General features: G+C 47.8%; 1 protein-coding gene across 1 annotated transcript in view; it reads right to left on the bottom strand.

Moving 5' to 3' along the window:
• Window positions 1-13,336, bottom strand: part of Rat1 (5'-3' exoribonuclease 2 Rat1) — a 104,727-nt gene that overhangs the window by 61,613 nt on the left and 29,778 nt on the right. The window contains exons 23-30 of the mRNA XM_077680425.1: window positions 12,335-12,407; window positions 11,257-11,340; window positions 10,430-10,533; window positions 9,321-9,400; window positions 8,008-8,064; window positions 7,825-7,893; window positions 1,733-1,861; window positions 220-308 (exon numbers count right to left, since the gene is read on the bottom strand). Coding sequence (XP_077536551.1) covers window positions 220-308; window positions 1,733-1,861; window positions 7,825-7,893; window positions 8,008-8,064; window positions 9,321-9,400; window positions 10,430-10,533; window positions 11,257-11,340; window positions 12,335-12,407 — 685 coding nt within the window. The remainder of the gene's footprint in view (window positions 1-219; window positions 309-1,732; window positions 1,862-7,824; window positions 7,894-8,007; window positions 8,065-9,320; window positions 9,401-10,429; window positions 10,534-11,256; window positions 11,341-12,334; window positions 12,408-13,336) is intronic.

Raw genomic sequence — 13,336 nt, 5'->3', positions numbered from 1 at the left:
CAACAACCAAAAATTCGTTTAGGAACGCGAAATAGCTATTCCCGCTCGAGATAAATGACCACTGCCCGAGCCAACAAGCAACCAAAGCGATTAAGAACCGCGGCAACGGTTGAGAGCACGGGAAAAGAGCGACGTCCAACACCTGAAAGACAAACGTGACTAAGGCGACCGCGCGATTCCTGCAAGAGAAACGCAGAAGAGAAGAGCGACGGCACTGACCTTGGCCCCAGGAATGCCTCTCGTTGCGGTCGTGGTACGAAGGGGGCGCCACTTGGCTGTATGCACCGCCCATTGACCGGACTGCACTCCTGCAAGGCAACGTAACAAACTGAATGAATATGAAGGCACAAAACAAAGAGTAGACACGAAACGCGGGTATTACTCATTGAAATGACAACCACATGTGCAATTGCACTGCACAAAGGTTCGCTCAAGTTCATTGCTATGAAATACTGCTTCCGATCTTCAAGGTCCAAAATTCTAGACACTCGCAGAATCACATACAAACACAGCTCCACAACCTAGAGTAGGCTATCCAAGGGGAATGAGAGGCAGTTCGATTCAAACTCCAGCACCCATTACTGCGTACTGGAGTTTTTGGTGTTGGAACAAGGGTCCCACTACAACACCTAACTCTGGGACCCCTTTCTGTATGTTGCTCTCCATGCCCTGCTAATAATAAACTTGAAATTGAACTGAACCTTTTGGAAGTGGAGTGTAACCCAAAGGCCTCATTAACATATCAGCCTGCTTACACAATTATATTTCAATTGAATGAGAAAACTGAAACTGAGCAAATCAAAGGAGCCAGACTTTTCAGTTATGGCTGCGATAGTTTTTAAGAGGGTACTGAAAACCACAAAATTTTATAAACTGGAAAAACTTGACACTACAACTCAAAATGAATTCAGAAAAAAGAAAGGCACTAGGTTACTCGAGTTCTGCTAAAGCACATAGAGCAAATAAAAGGTTGAAGGCAGTCGCTACAATTTCACCAGCCACATCGAAGTTGAAGTGGACAGGAAAATATCTTGAAACAATCGATAATTTGCATACGAACTACACAATGCATGCCAACACAGTATACTATTTCTTCAATGGACTATACAGACAATTCAATACGAACATCAATTCAAAATATGGAAGTTTGACTCTACATTCAAACTAAAGGGTTAATTTAGGTACGAACAGACTACCCGTGAGCTCGGCACAACAACAACCCGTCTGCAGACACTGGCGTAGCCCCAATGGGTGCATAGGGGCCACACATGCGAACAAGAAATGCCGCATGAAACACCACTGGCTCACGGGCACTCTGATAAATTACGAAGTGATGACCACCATAAAGCAGCAAGTGGCAGAGAAGAGGTGTTGCCATAGCAACACACATCAGCCCGCCCTTGCATTTGCATTTGATGATGATGATGGATGAGAAGGAGGAGGAGGAGGCAGAAGAATGAGAATAGGCATACGAAGAAGAAGAGGAGGAGGAGGAGGAGGAGGAGGAGGAGGAGGAGGAAGAAGAAGAAGAAGAAGAAGAAGAAGAAGAAGAAGAAGAAGAAGAAGAAGAAGAAGAAGAAGAAGAAGAAGAAGAAAAGTTTTATGCAGCTGCCAATGCCAGAGAGCGGTGGGACAGAATAGAACAGCGAAGAATAGAACAGAGCACTGAAACTGAAGAGAAGAATACCGAAGAACAGCAACGCAGTGTTGACACGACTCCTCCGAGACTCACCCCATCATGCGGTGGCCCGAGTCGCTGAGTGACGCGATGTGCCGCCGTGGTGCCATGCCGATCTGGGGCCGCCAGTTGCGGTTCTGCTCGGGGGTCAGGTCCCCGGGCTTCAGGACACGGTCCGGTTCCCTGTTTCCACCAAGGGAAACAACAGTTAGTTGTGCAATCAGGGGCGCACAGACTTGTTGGCCTACTTTTAGTAGGGCGTAGTATAGTGCCGCGAAATACAAGTATGCCACTCGCCGAAGCAGTTGTTTATCCACGCAGAAAAGGTCAAAAGTGCGGAGAGTAAAGCCGCCAACAAACATTTTGCCACACGAGAGATCCCAAAGAGCGAAATGGAATTTGAGCAGTTTGCTCAGCGGACACGCGCATGCTTGGGAACAAAAAATACGGCAGAGACTTTTACATGCGAAGTAAGTGTATTCAGCAACATCTGCTGAGCAGAAGCTTTAAAAGATACACAGGTGTAGCTGGTAAACAATAAAAAGCACAGGTTGTCTTGCAACCACTGGCAGGTAAAATTTGTGTAGTGTTAAATTTGGCTCACAAGCTTCCTCACTTTGGCGTGAAATCTTGCCAAAAAGATTTCTGCAGTGAACAGGAGGGCTATCAGCCCTACTTAATGCCAGGGCATACGTTCACGACAGCCAGCGACAAAAGGTCGAGACTGCTAACCCAATCGCAGCTGCTCTGTCAACTAACCGCGAAACTTCACTGATCACTGCTTCAGAGCAGTCATCTTTTTACTAGGGATGGGCGAATATAGATTTTGAGGTTCGAAGCGAATTCGAAGCGAATAGTGATTTGGTCGAATAATTTCGAATCGAATAGTTCGAATAGTGCACATTGCAAATCACAAAGACAAATGAGCAACTTGTGACCTGACTAATGTACAATATTTTTTCTAATAATTAGAACTCACGTAGGCACAGCATTGTGTAAAACTATTACCAGTTGAACATATATTGCAAAATCTTACACACAGCTTTCCTTTGCTGTATTCACAAGTTTTCATGAAGAAATGCCTGTTGCACCACATGCTCTAGGTGCAGCAGTTTCTGCCGGCTGCTCATTCACAAGTTTAAGCGCCGCCTAGAAACTCGCAGAGTTAAGCTCCGCTAAAAAAAGAAGTATTGTAGCCACTAGTATCCTCGGCCGTAGCCAAGCAAAGCGCAAGTGACGCAAGTGGCTGGCCGCCATTTTGAATAGGCTCGCTTAGTGCGGCGTACTGCTAATATACTGGCTAGTGTGCCGACCGGAGCGCTTCGCTATGGGGAAAGGTGGCGCCGTTTGCAATGAAAGCCCACCGATGCCGCCAGATGTCGCCGCTTGACGGGAGGGTGCTAACTCAGCAGACGATACAGTTTTTTTTTTCGCTTCGGAAAGCGGCAAAGTGGCCTGGTGCGTCCGTGATTAAAGTGCTTGTGGACGTATTTTTTCTTCGCCAAGATTCGCCGTTTATTGTTCTGTGTGGGTGCTTGCACATTCGAGCCATTCCCCAGCAGTTTCGTTCTGGTATTGCATCGGTTCTGCAGGCGCGCGCGCATCCGTGCCACGCCAAATCGTGCACTGTGGTTCACTAAAAGTACTTTGTGTAATTTTAAAATCAGCTGAAAATTGCAAAGGTATGGCACACATCAACAATATGATAATTGCACCGTTGTGTAAAAAGCGGTTACCGGCCAAGCAATATCTTCGCAGATGCATGCTACGCGGCAGTATATTATCTATATGCTTACGCGGCTTGCGGAATAGCAACGAGGCATTTTCACGCCCTATCCGCACGCATCGCGCGGATAACGCCTAGCACTCTTCGAGCTCGCTTGCAGCGCCGAGTGACCAAGTGGCCAGTTTCTATATTTTATTATCCTTTTTTCCTTGTGCTGTATGTTGCAATTATAGTGTCCAAAACTGCAACACACAGCACAAGGCAAAAAAAATATAGAAACCAAGCACTTGGTCACTAGGCGTGCGGACAATTTTAAAAGTTATCGCTGCTAGGCGTGCAGATAAGGGCAGCCCCGCCCGCACCCTCTCGCCTGGCAGCGCTCCATGCGGCGGCCGCCGGCATTCATCGCTCGCGGTGCCACCCGGGAGGCCGCGGTCGGCACACTAGCCAGTATATTCTAGGCACTGTAGTACTGCCGCACTGAGCGAGCCTATTCAAAATGGCGGCATGCCTATTCAAAATGGCGGCCTCTACAAGTCTGCTGGCTTGGTGCCGCTATGTTCGGAGCGGTGTCATTTCAGTGCCGCCTTTTTTTTAACCTAAAGTGTGCTGGCGGCCGAGAGCTTCGTCGAACCTCTAGGCAAGGCAGCAACTCGGCAGTGCCGGCACTGATAATAGAAATGTCCTTGTTGGTGGGTCTTAAGCCAAGCCTGGGGTAACTCTCGGAAAGCTTGACCGAAAAGCTTGGCTTTTAGCTGCCTATTCGGGAGCATCGAATAATTCGAAAATGTCGAAAATCTGCATTCGAACCGAAGCGAATAACAAATAGAGAGCTATTCGATCGAATATTCGACAATACCGAATATTCGCCCATCCCTACTTTTTACTCATCTTCCTACGTGGCAGCATTTCGTGGGGCTGGTTCGCTGAGGGGCTGACAAGGAGAGCTCGCTTCTATCAGAGTTTTGGTTTTTGTTCAGTCCCACAAGCCTAACTTGAATGCCAGACAGACGCTCCCTCCTCCTCTAACAATGCTCCAATGTTAACACTGAGCCTGCACGGATGCAAACGCCGCATGCAAAAAGCAAGCCCGGCTAGTGCAGCTCATCTCTGAAAAAACATCAGCAGCAACAAAATGTAGCCAACACCTACAATGAAGGCACAAGGGGTGTGATGTCGAACAAGCGACATGTTGAACAAGCAACTCAACGAGAGAAGAGATGCAGCATGCGACAAGGTATACAAGGTAAAGAACGACAAGGAGGGCGATGGCAAAGGTGTATACCGATGCGTTGGCTACCTTGTTATGTGCTACAACTCAACAGTGAGCTCAGAATAAAGTAGTAACCGCATGTGCTGACGGCAACGAGCGACGCGATAAACATAAGTCATTGGTTTCAGCAAACAGGTAGTGTGGGCGACAGTGACGAGCAAAAAATTTATACACAGGCTGCCGGGGGCGACGATGGCGATGGGCCGTCGCAATCCCTCGCGTCTGGCCGGCCAGAAGCAGATCTCAAGTGAGAGACAGCGACGGAGGGCATTGGTGGCAGTATATTAATGTCTTTCGGTCGTCACTGTTGTCTACAATACCCGTTTGCTTACCCATTGAGTTACGTTTTTCGCGTCGCTCGTCACTGTCGCTGCATGCAGTTACCCCTTTAAATTAAGCAACGACACATGTGACGAGAAGTGAAATTAGGAGGACACAATGCTGTTTAAAGGCTGCCTGCCAATGACCGGTACAGCGGTGTAATCAGTACAGTGTTGCGTGGCCATCGTTAGAGACTGCTCCCAATAACACCGCATGGCAGATAAAAATTGCAAAATGAAACTTGGTGACATTCAAGCAACAACGCAGGGAACAGGACACAATACAGTCGAATCCCGCTACAACGAAATTGACGGGACGTGCGAAAAATTTCGTTGAAGCGAAAATTCGTTGAGGCGAAATCTGCCCCAACACACCACGGAAAGGCCAGAAAAATAGCCCCGTGCGTTTCCGCAACATTGGCAGCATAATACAATGTTTAGAAAAAGGAGTGACGCGCAATAACTCATGTTTATTCGGATAACAAACATACCAATGGTTATCTGTTTTTTCACCACCCAAAGAACGCGTTACGGAGGGGGGTGAAGATATGCAGGCGCAAAACGTATCGCTGTACAACAAGGCGTGTCCACCGAGCTGATTACTTGCAGATAGCTGCTAGGCTGTGGGAAGCCCCCCTCTCGCTTGTGGCAGGAGCAGTGCCGTTATCTTATCCTCTGACAGGGCACGGCAGCTACTGGCCTTGGCAGGCAAGACGCGCGCGCTTGCATTTAACAGGACCGCGCGCTCGCGACTAAGATAGGATGACTAGGCTTCAAGACCAAACGCGCTAACATGATTTTCGCTCTTGGCTATGAAGAATGGTAGAAGGAAAACGGCAAGGACAGCTGCTCACAACGCATACATGACGGCACCGCGCTAGAAGTTCACTCTAACCGCGCCACGACCGCGCCAGCAGCGGAGCACATTCATGCAATTTCAACTGGATACGGATTGGCTGTAGCTCTGGCTCCGCCTTGGCGAAGCGGGCCTGCGCCTCGTGTAAAGACGGCCAGCCACATCGTTATCACCATCAAGCAATGGCGTGCGCCTATGAGTTATTTTTTGTTTTGTTTTGGGTGGCGGTGTGGTCGCAACGCGCATTTTCGGTGAAACTAAGCGTCCTGAATGTATAAAAAGTTACAGATAGCTGGCGCTATGCTTATTTCATTGTCAAATAATTGTTCAAACCCAGCCCAAATCATCGAAAATTTCGTTGAAGCGAAAGCAAGCCTGACAAATGGTTCGTTGTGGCGAGGACTTTGTTGCATTGACTTCTATGGCTAGCTGACGGGGAATTGGAAATATTTCGTTGAAGCGGAAATTTCGTTGAAGCGGCGTTCGTTGTAGCGGGGTTCGACTGTAGATTACACACTTAACGTAGCCTAACTAACTCCACATTGCACTGAGGAGAATGAAGAAATAAGGGGGGCGCCACAAATGGCACCACACGAAACAGAAGAGAGTTTACAGGGACACTAACGGCTGAATAAAATTTTGTTTTAACTGAAAGGTCATATGCTTTGTGGCTCTCTCGCCTTTTTTTTTTTTTTTGATGAGCAACAATGCGTTATTTGCTGAAAAATAAGCAAACAAAGCCAGCATTTCTCTCACCTCCTTCCCTTTAATTTTTTGTGACGAAGCCATTCCGTCACAAAATAGGAGCGAAACCCCAGTGCGGTCTAGAGCGCAAATGCTGGCCTCGGTAGCTTTTGCGTCGCCAAGCCATGCCCGACTACGGCAACGTGTTTCTCTGACCAAGGAGACTGGCTTGGATTTCTATGATTCACCGACGGAATGAGAAACACGTTTGGATGCTCGAGCGGCTGGTGTTCCCGCCTACTCCGGCGTCCCAAACCCCATCAAGCCTGCAAGCTTGGAGCGCTGCGGCAAAGACGCTTTTGAATCAACAAGTGCCATTTCGAATATCAAGCACAGCGTCCCAGGCTCTCAGCTGGCGCCATTGAAACGGCACCTTCACCTCATCTGGCGATCACAGCCATCTCATATTATCTTCTCCCGCACGGCGTCAGCCTGCCGCGAAATAAACACTTTTCCTGGCAGCCGTGCCGGCAGTCGTCGTTGCCTGAATTCCCCATGACTCAAACGTAACAAGGGCAACGCGATGCACGCTTTGCGGATTACTAACGTCGGCTTGATGTGAATGGGATGGGCAGATCGGTCAGCTAAGCACTCGCAGCAAGCTCAACTCACAGGCGATCATGTTCGAACCAGGAGCACTTTACTGATTGCAACATTTAAATAAAGCGTTACGTTTTCTCCTACTCCTACTCCTCTGTGCACGGAGAACGTTAGATTGGAAGCTTGGGTGGATCTGCAGTGAATCCTGTTGTCCAATGCTTTTCGAAAATGAAACTGAAAGCACGACGGCTGACTGAATAATGAGGGAAGCACAGCCTGCCTCACAGTGTATAAAAGCTGTAGTGAGTTTTTTTAATACGATGAGCTCACAGAAAGCTTTGATTTAGGTTTGTGTCACGTTCTCAACCACTCAGGGACTGTTTGTGCCAGGAAAACATTCATAGATGCTTTTCCAACGAGCTCTCGCTGTTCACCACTTTTGTGGCATCACAAACCGTGGTACCGAAAATCCTACGAAGTGTCGTTCCCTTACACTTTTCTGGTGTTTTCCGCCTTATTAAACAATTGCTAGTTGTGAGAGCCGTGTATTTAGATTTTCGGCACCATATTCCATCAATACAGGCCAACTTGTTCCCACCCTTTAGTGTCTCTTTAAATGGCTACGTATGCAAGCTATATGCCCTCAGAAAACAATTTTTTTTAAAATAATATACGGAAAAAACTTACTTAGCACCAGGGAGGCGCTTGGCTGGGAATACGAAGTCGTCACCATACTTGGGGTCCCTGAAGCGAACGCTGTTTATCCACGAGAGAGGGAAAAAAAGAAAAGAATGGTGAGATGTCGTCAATATGTTGGATGTTTAGAAGAAATGATTACAGGAAATGAATAAGAAAACGAAGCCCACTTACCAGACAACCGAGTTCCCAGGAATATTGTCCAGGCCTGGGATGACAGATCGCACGTCACTGAAATTTAAGTTGAGAAAAAAAAATTTACAAACCTCATTGAAGAACTTCATCGCCCTACCTGCCCCCCAAGTAAATATCCGTCACTCATCGAGCATGAAAATACACAGCGGTCAACTAATTTGTCCCAGCTGTGACATTCACTGTGTCCACACTACACAACTAGAAATTAATCTGCTATAACACAGCACGAATCCTGTGCCACTGATTGAGTCAGAATGAACAACCGGAGTTTCAGTGAACTAAGGTAGTTTTTGAAGCTATTTGTTATGAGAGCCACTCGGAAGTAGCGCCACACACCTGACCACTGTAAAGTGCTGTTGGTTTTTACGTTAAACTTTCCAACAACAGTGATTTGTTAATTAGGTATTGGTAAAAAAAAAGAGTACATTTTAGATTTTAACAATGAGTACTTCATCTTCAAAGCCTGCAATTCACATCAATTTGCAGTGCACTGGACGATTTGCACTGGACAAGCTTGGAAAGAGTCACTAGGATGTTACCCTGGCAAAAGTTTTAAGTAAACTTGGCGCATGTGTTACTCCGACACTGCAATCTGTCGATCCTACAATATTTGGTTTTGCCTTCCCAGCTCTTCTAAGGTGAAGCTGAAACTAAGTCAGATGACATGCACACAAACTCTAGTATACAATGTACGAGACGATAAAATATGGACCAGAACACTTATAAAATGCCTCTCCCAACATAAAATGCCTGGCCCAAATACCACCCAAAGGAATTCAAATTTCCCGCCTCCGTAGTGCTTGCGCACCCTGCCTGAAACAGCGCCAGCGGGAGTTCTGTTCTTTTTGTGCTTGCTTTTCCTTCCGCACGTGCCGGCGTTGCACTGCCACTTTTTTTTTCGCTTGCTATTGCAAAACCCACCCAACGAGCATTTCTAACTAAATGAAGACGGGTGCTGCGAGGTAATTACATATATTTTGCATAAAATGTACCTGCAGTTATTTTTTTTGCGCTAAACTACGGGTAGATGTATGACAAGTGCCAGCAGTTCATGAGTTTCGAACGCTTATGACTGTTTAAACCACATGGTTTTCGAAGCGTCTGGGATACGCCCTACGACGGAACGCCGAGCCCTACTTGGGTCCGTTATCTCGCGGCACCGCCTGATTCTGGCAGTCGTTTGACATTGACCGTTACAGCGAGCTGCGACGACGAGGCGAGCCCCGTGCTCTGCACTTAAAACACCTTTCACAGAAAAGAGACAAAAAAGAGAAAAGATTTTTGCTGCTTACTCTCCCGGCCCGACTGCATTGTGGCTCAGAAGGATTTTGCCGCCAACTCCGCCAAAGTACTTGGGCTCCAAGTCGAACTCCTGCAAGTGCAAAGCAGAGCAGCGTTACCTCCCCACATGCTCCCATCGGTTAGCACATGATCACCTCAACATGATGCACGTTACTTAGAAACCCAAACAAGATTTAGTGCCTTTTCAAAAGCCCACCCAATGACATGCAACGTGTGCTTATGCTTGCTTGGGCAAGCTTTGGGGATATTAACAATGCTCCTGCAGTTTCCAACTAGCCTTTTTTTTGCTCTGCCTCTCTTTGCCGTATCCCAGAACTGCCAGAGATCATTAAAACTTTGCTGTTGGTAATACCCATTACCTGGCAAGTCTCCGGGCTGTTGTTCTTTCGCCACAAGAGCCTGTCTTCGCAATTATTTCGCAAATGCAGTGGTTTTACATCACTGTGCCACACCACTGCTAGACTGCAGCAGTTGTAGTCATGTATGGGACAGTAAAAGAACATCTAAGCTATGAACCGCCTCAAGCCATCACTTTCAAACCACACAAGAGACATAACTGCAATTAGGAGAACAAACATACTGAAATTAAAAATAAAAGAGTCCATGCTGAAATCGAAACGTACAGACTCCCGCGACACAGATTGAGGAAAAGTGGCCTCAGCTCAAGCCTAACACCAGTGCTTCCCAAAAGGAGTGCATGGCAGCATGAAAAGCTTTCCCCAGCCAGTGCCCCGATTTCAAAAAAAAAAAAAAAAAAAAAAAAAAAAAAAAAAAAAAAAAAAAAAAAAAACCCTGCAGGAACTTCCAAGAGAGAATCGTCAAATAAATGCTTAAACTGCTCTGGTATACACCAAGCCTTTCCTAAGTTGGCTGCACTACTATACATACACGCATTGCAGGGAAGACTTTCTTCTAGTGCATCACAAGAGGCCTGATTTTAAACTGCGTAGGCCCTAGCAAGAGTTACAGACAGGTTTCCTCGTTGAGTGCACGTGCGCATCTAAAACTCGAGACAGACGAAAACCAGGAAACAAGGCTTGTTTGCAGTTCCTGCAGAGCCGAGACACCTCCAATCCCAAACGTGTTCCGCCCCCCTTACCATGTTGTAATCCTTGCACGCTTCGTACAGGCCGAGGAGGTAGTTGTAGCCCCGGTGTCCCTTGCGCACGTAGAACACGTCGTCGCCCCTGGTGTTGCGCTTTCCTGCACAACATTCCACGCCAAAAACGTTACAATCTCACTCTGTCACAAAGGGGAACGTGTGACAAGAAAAAATAAAGAACGAACAGCTGGCCAGCTTCAAAATTCTTTCAAGTAATATGTCTGCACAACGCTACAGGCATTATCCAGACTTTCACTAAAGAAGGAATAATGTTTTCCGGTGAAGGGGGCAGTAGCGCATCATCTAACTTCAATGAGAGGTAGAACGAAACGTGGGGTTCTTTATCAGTCGCTCATCCAATATGAAGTAACACGTGCAGAAGTGAATTTCTTCGACGAGCCCCCTGTAACATTTTAAGAACACACACAAATAAATACGCAACGTTTGTAGACAAAGGCTGCGGATACGTGTGGAGCACTGGTTTCCTCCCTTCCCCTGTTGGCCAGTGCCCGCTTAACATTTGGTCTTTCATCTCGCCCGCACAAGTGAGCTCCCAGCACGTTTTTTTCCTTTTTTCCCACCTAACTTGCAAACGCTGCGTTCTACTGAAACCAACCCCACACAACTTTATTGTAACAATTTTCCCACCGAACTTTCTGGCCCGGCAACTCCTCACCACAGAAGAGCCTGGGGTTTGGAACGCTACAAACGCAGGTTTTTCTCGCGCACTTTTTTTCTTTAAACACTCAACGGATGGGCACACGCACGTACAGAGGGACAAGCAAAGCGTGACGCACTTTGAGAAAGACACAGCCTTAACTCACGTTCGGCCTCGGTCAGCTCAGAGTAGACCGTCTTGACAGTCTCGAGGAGTCGCTTTTCGTCCACAAATGGCAGCAGGGCAACACCTGTTTTCAAAAGTGAACCCCAGTTAAAAGCCCCCCATAAGCGTCAAGAACAATCCTAATGGGAACGCAACAGTCGGTTAAAGAGGGGAATACATTTCTGTCGTTTTTGGTGCAGAGCACTTTAGGGGCCCGGCTTGTTCATCGCAGCTCCTGGGTCACGGTGTCTAGGCACCGCAGTCACGCAACGTCATGCATCCGGACAGAGGCTTCACGAAGATCACCACTTTCCCTGGTTGGGATAGAACCTGGGTCCCTCGCGCTACTAAGCTGATGTCAATCCCATTGCACTACCATGGCACACGGTACTCATATGCAAAGTGTTGCGCGTTATCTTTGCACTGCACCGTTGCCGTGGAAGCTGCCGTTGCTAGGCCACAAATATGTATGCGGTAACACAAAACAAGGAAAAAAATCGTGAATTCACGCATCAGTTACCCCAAATTAATGAAAACTCAATCCGCTCTCCAATGTTCTTTCAGGGGCTGCAGTGCTCTCTCTTGACCATTTTCGGTATCAATGCCAGGATGATACAGAAACTAGTCAAGATAGGGTGCCCCAGCCCTTCTGGCGAATCACTGTTCTGCTTTTGACAGCTTCCACATTACCTAAGTGGAACTGCTTTAATTTTTACTTGCTGCGGTGGCTCAGTGGCTAAGGCGTTACGCTGCTGAGCATGAGGACGCGGGCGTGATCCCTGGCCGCAGCGGCCACTTTTCTGACGGGGGCGCAAATCAAAAACGTCCGTGTGCCTGACATTTCGGCGCATGTTAAAGATCTCCAAGTGGTCAAAGCTATTCCGGAGCCCTCCAGTGGACTACGGCGCGCCTCATCGCCTGCGTTGCGTCGGCGCGTTAAACCCTACTCCCTACAATCAGCTTTTATTTTGTCAACCTGTGAGCTTGAGATCTTCCTAGTATGCTTATTTTAGCATCCTCAGCCCAGATGTGCCGTCAGTTTCTTCAGGGACTCCAACTGAACAGAGACGGAGACTCACCCTGCCAGGCGTACTTCTTGCCGTTCAGGTCCACCTTAAAGTCGATGGGGTAGAAGTCGATGATGGGCGAGTCCTGAGAGAGCAAGGCAGGCAAAAGTTTGTCACCACGGGCTGTGCTGCTGCAGCCAGCGCCCAGGGGGGGAGGGGAGGGAGGAGAGAAGAAGACGAGAGTGCATCACACACTCAGCAAGGGCCCGCTACCTCCTAGCGAATGCGACCAGTACATCAACTAGTCGTGACGAAAGGCCTGAAGAGAGCCGAAGCCTGCCTGCTCCACCGAGTAAGAACAGACTCAGCCCGTACACCAGCTTGGCTAGATAAAATCAACATTGTTTCATCCCCTTTGTGCCCCTCGTGCAGTGTGACTGGTGACATCGATCACTTCATTATGAACTGCTCCAAAACCAACCCTGAGTGGACCAACTTTTTTCATGATCTCCAGAAGTTAGGAGAGCCCCATGCTACAGTCGGTTAAAGAGGGGAATACATTTCTGTTGTTTTCGGTGCAGAGCACTTTAGGGGCCCGGCTTGTTCATCGCAGCTCCTGGGTCACGGTGTCTAGGCACCGCAGTCACGCAACGTCATGCATCCGGACAGAGGCTTCACGAAGATCACCACTTTCCCTGGTTGGGATAGAACCTGGGTCCCTCGCGCTACTAAGCTGATATCAATCCCATTGCACTACCATGGCACACGGTACTCATATGCAAAAGGTTGCGGGTTATCTTTGCACTGCACCGTTGCCGTGGAAGCTGCCGTTGCTAGGCCACAAATATGTATGCGGTAACACAAAACAAGGAAAAAAATCGTGAATTCACGCATCAGTTACCCCAAATTAATGAAAACTCAATCCGCTCTCCAATGTTCTTTCTCCAGAAGTTAGGAGAGCCCCATGCTACATCGGAGGACATTATTTTTCCTAGGGACCACTGGATTGTGCGAAGACAGGTGTCTCATCTCCTACTCGTATTCTTGCAGTCCGCAGGACTAAGTGAGGTGTGG

Source organism: Haemaphysalis longicornis, unplaced genomic scaffold, assembly GCF_048455015.1.
Source record: "Haemaphysalis longicornis isolate Haplotype H1 unplaced genomic scaffold, Haemaphysalis longicornis Haplotype H1 scaffold_8, whole genome shotgun sequence".
NCBI lineage: Eukaryota > Metazoa > Arthropoda > Arachnida > Ixodida > Ixodidae > Haemaphysalis > Haemaphysalis longicornis.
This window is presented reverse-complemented; position numbering and strand designations above follow the sequence as displayed.